This window comes from Parambassis ranga, chromosome 16 (genome assembly GCF_900634625.1).
Source record: "Parambassis ranga chromosome 16, fParRan2.1, whole genome shotgun sequence".
NCBI lineage: Eukaryota > Metazoa > Chordata > Actinopteri > Ambassidae > Parambassis > Parambassis ranga.
The window spans coordinates 5,432,415-5,436,635 of NC_041036.1; the positions used below are offsets into that span (position 1 = coordinate 5,432,415).

The window sequence follows — 4,221 nt, forward strand, 5'->3', positions numbered from 1 at the left end:
GTGTGAAGCTGTGTTGATACCTAGGATTACACTCTACACCAACTGGCTTAACTACAATAGAAAGCACATGTCCTAATGATGTTTTCGTTTGAGCCGAATTGTGCAACTATCCAAGTCATTGTCAGACTGCTGCACAACCTCCATGAAGCATTTGATCAGATACTTCAGCAACTACCAAGTTTTTCATATTAAAAAACATTCAATTTAATATTTAAATAAACTTAACACATCATATTGCTCATAAGTTACAACAATTATCATAAAACATGCAATAAACAACCATGTGTCAGCCTGTATCACCCTGGATACAGCTATTGTTCACTAAGAGCCAACAATCCAAAAACGTTATTTACACATGTTTAAACTTTATTCAAACGTGACTACATTTACAAATGTGATAAATATGATCACAGGATTGGTAAAAAAAAAGCACTAAAATAATGTCTGTTTTAGTACCATACGTCATTGAAATTAATCAATGGAGAAGAGCAATAAAATTGAACAACATATGTATATGTATAGAAATCTGTATCGTTATTTAACAGGCAAAGGTCTACTGAAAAGACTAAATTATGTGGCATGCTGAGCTAAGAAGGCTCTTATTCTATGTAGAAGCTCTTTCTTGACACTGTCTGGCACCAAGGCTGCAAAAGAAAAAGAAGTAGTAACAATGAGGACTGATCATATGTCTGTATAGATTCCGTCTACACCTTCACTGCTTATTGGACACACCACTGTTTCAAGTATTCATTATGATATAAGCTTATGAATCATAAGAAGTTCAGTATATTTATATTTGAATCTTGTGGCTTCAAATAGTGAATTTGAGGTACCTCTTCCTTTCGGAGTTATGTCTACAACAAGGTCTTCCACTGTAACATGCTCCAAGCCCTTTTCTTTGATGACCGCTGCAAATCAATCAATCAGTGTAGATCGTGTTTGGTTTAAAACATTAGCAGCAAAAAACACAAAAACCAAAGAACAAACCAGAGCAGAAAACCGCCTCATATCAGCCTCAACCAGGGAGCAACTGAAGTGTGCAAAACAATAAAATCACAAGCAAACTTCAATGGCTCATTAAAAGATAGGTATTCACACCAATTATTTGTAAAATACAGCATGTAGTGGTAACTTTCTTTGTACTTTTAAGAACAGAAGAGTCACTAATGTGCATGAAATGGCTAAGGCGAGGCTGTCCAGGTGTGTATGAAAAGCACTGAATAAGTTATAAGTTTCACAATGTCTGTCTGTGAATACACAGACTGATTGAAAACATAAGCGCACACATCATGAAGTTCAGGTGTAAAAGTCAGTAAATAGGAGCTTTCAGAGACACTGATGTGTGGCTATAACACCAACCTTTGCAGTTAGCCTTCATCTGGTCCTTCCAGCCACACTCGGTGAGCTTGGCTCTCAGCAGCTCCTTCAGTCTGTCAATGAGATACAAGGACGTATGAGTGCATCATCTTAGGATAGATGAGTGATGAGTATCCTGCTGTGATCTGTTCCAATCATTCAGAAGGAGGCTCATCAATCCTCTTGCATTTAAAATGCCGAGTTCAGCTCAGTTCAGCATTACTCTGCATGTTGAACATGTAACAGATGACTGTTGTTCGGAATAGCTCTTTGTTTATATTATATTCATATCAATAACAGGGTGTTTTGCAGGGATTAGCCGCACATCTGATGAAGAGCTTAGCATGTTTGAAGATCATGCAGAGGATGTAATGGAGCCACGCTACGACACACAACTGACAAACTTTAGCAAGCCAGCAGATATATACATCAGTATTTTGTTCTTCACCTCTCTCGTTCCCCCATCTCCGTCAGCTTCTGGTTTACTGACGCTCTCAACCTGGACTCTTTACTCATCGTTTATGACTTCCTGAGAGAAAAGAATAACAACATGTAGGACGTCAATCACGTTAAGTGTACTGATGTTAAAGGAGAATGCGTTAGCCGAGAAGCTAGCTACACTAAACGCGTTAAACATCTCTAAATAATGATTTTAACCATTCGGAGCAGCTGTGTTGTAGAAGTCAGCAAATAAACAAACGTCGGTACCTAAAATTACTTACGCGTTAGAGCAGGGCTGATAAAAAAAAATGAAAAAATGTCTAGACTAAGTGGCGCAGTTACATATAAATGTTAGGAAGACGTGCTGTGAAAGAACATACGCATATTCAGACCAAACATTAAGAAATTCTAACACGCCGTCGACCTGGCGTTACTTGTAATCTAAGATATAAACAAAAAAACTTTTTTAACACGCAACCGACCGCTAGAGTCACAGTCGTGCCGTCACATATTACCGTCCGATAGGAAACAAACCCTCAGATCAAAGGTTCCTATGCCTTTTTCAGGTGAAGTACTCGGTCCCGCCACACGGCAGCAGTGTCGGCCAATAAATATAATCAATTAAAAATCTAGATAGATAGATAGATAGATAGATAGATAGATAGATAGATAGATAGATAGATAGATAGATAGATAGATAGATAGATAGATAGATAGATAGATAGATAGAAAACGTTAAGACATACCTATACCATACCATACACGTTTTAAAAACAAGTTGTGCATTGACACTACAGTGTTTATATCTGGTTGTCTGAGGACCTCTTATAGTGAATTGTGTTGTACATGCATTTAGAAATACATTCTGCCTGAAGCAAACACTCGGTAACAATGTTTATTTTAAGTGGGGTTGAATCAGGTGTTATTTACTTAGTTTCTAAATGCAGTGGTACCAGATCCTCCCCTACAAGTACCACTTGTAGAGAAAGCCTGGTTCTTAGAGCTGCTGGAAAGTATGCTTAAATTGGAGGACACAGAAAAAAATGGCAGCCTCTAAATGCTGTCAAGAAACAGCTATAAATACTCTGCTTGAGACACAGTAGATATAAATGTCAAGAACATTATGAAATGCATATCTAAATGTTATATCTGGAATATTAATGAGAATTACAAGGTAAGATGAAGAGATGATGAAGTCCAGGGGTGCACATTTTACAATTTGGATCACAACAGCGTTACAGTGCAGAAATGTCAAGTGGGACAAATTACCAGCATAACATAGAGTGAAGAGTGTCTAAGTGAAAATGAGAGATATAATTAATGGGTTTTTAGAAGAGCATAGCAGAAAGAAGATTAGACACAGCAGGGTATTCGCTCTCAGTCTTGTGTCAGCGATGTGACATGATGTGAAACTGAAGCTGCTTCTGCAGATCAGCTGACACCAGCTCAAAGCTATTGCATACTTTGCAGCAAACAATAGCCCAAAGGAAGAGGAGCTCACGTCTGAGGCTGATAACGTCCTTATTAGCACTACAGTGCTCATGTATTATGCATAAATTTAGTTAGTGCAGTGAAATCTGCTGCTGCATCTCTGATATTAAAAAAAGACCTGTGAAAGTGGAGGGAGCTCTGATGGGAGCAGAGAAAACCTCTTATGCCTACAAAAAACACCTTGCAGCAACAGAACAAAGTTTGCACTGCTTTCTGTAGATGCTTCTTTACAACAGGCCCTATGAGGGAAAAAGCAGATGCTGCTAGCTAAAGCTGCTGCTGTCCTGGAGACATGTAAGTGTTTACATGTTAGAATGAGAAACTGATGCTTATCCTCAGCCATGAGCTGCCCCAAATTCCCCATCCCTCATGCACACTGCTATATATATTTTAATAAGACCCCGTTCACACTGGGGAAAATCACTCCAGCTAGAGCCGTATCTGGATATAACTGGATAGTGTTTTTCTAAACAGTCAAACAAAAGTCGAAAAGTGAACAACGCGAATCCGGATATATCCAGATATATCCATCCACGTCCTACCGTGGCCTGTATATCACGAGGCGCCACCTAGCGGTTCGGAGGACACCAAACAAGCCGGAGCATGGACACGTGTGTGTGATAGCCAGATTTGAAAGCCAGATTCATCCTGCTCTAGCTGGATTGACTTTCTCCAGTGTGGACAGGGTTAGTCAGCTGTGACCTGTGTACATGTACATGTTGTATCAACAGGAAGGAAAGCACAGGTTGGAAAGCACAACGCAGCACTACAGAAAGGGGTGCATGAAGTTTTCTAATATAAATGATGCCTGGACTTCACACATGTGCTTCTGATTGGATCATTTGTGTATTGATCCGATTTCCTTTAAGCTTGAAATTCTCTTGTAAGGAGTTTCATGTCTTCGTAATGACGAGCTGTGGTTATGCTCGGTGA

At 39.2% G+C, this 4,221-nt stretch overlaps 1 protein-coding gene across 3 annotated transcripts; it reads right to left on the reverse strand.

The window, feature by feature from the left end:
- Positions 1-345: 345 nt before the first annotated feature.
- eny2 (ENY2 transcription and export complex 2 subunit) lies at positions 346-2,336 on the reverse strand. Of its 3 annotated transcripts, none has more exons than XM_028425552.1 (5): positions 2,280-2,336; positions 1,805-1,885; positions 1,360-1,430; positions 834-908; positions 346-644 (listed from the first exon to the last, which is right to left on the reverse strand). In XM_028425552.1, the coding sequence occupies exons 2-5, from the start codon at positions 1,870-1,872 to the stop codon at positions 571-573; spliced, it is 288 nt and encodes a 95-aa protein (XP_028281353.1). In that variant the 5' UTR covers positions 1,873-1,885; positions 2,280-2,336; the 3' UTR covers positions 346-570. The 3 variants fall into 3 exon arrangements, with proteins under 3 accessions (XP_028281353.1, XP_028281352.1, XP_028281351.1); XM_028425551.1 differs by having other exon boundaries at positions 1,805-1,881; positions 2,079-2,320; XM_028425550.1 differs by having other exon boundaries at positions 2,079-2,320.
- Between the last annotated feature and the right edge of the window lie 1,885 nt (positions 2,337-4,221).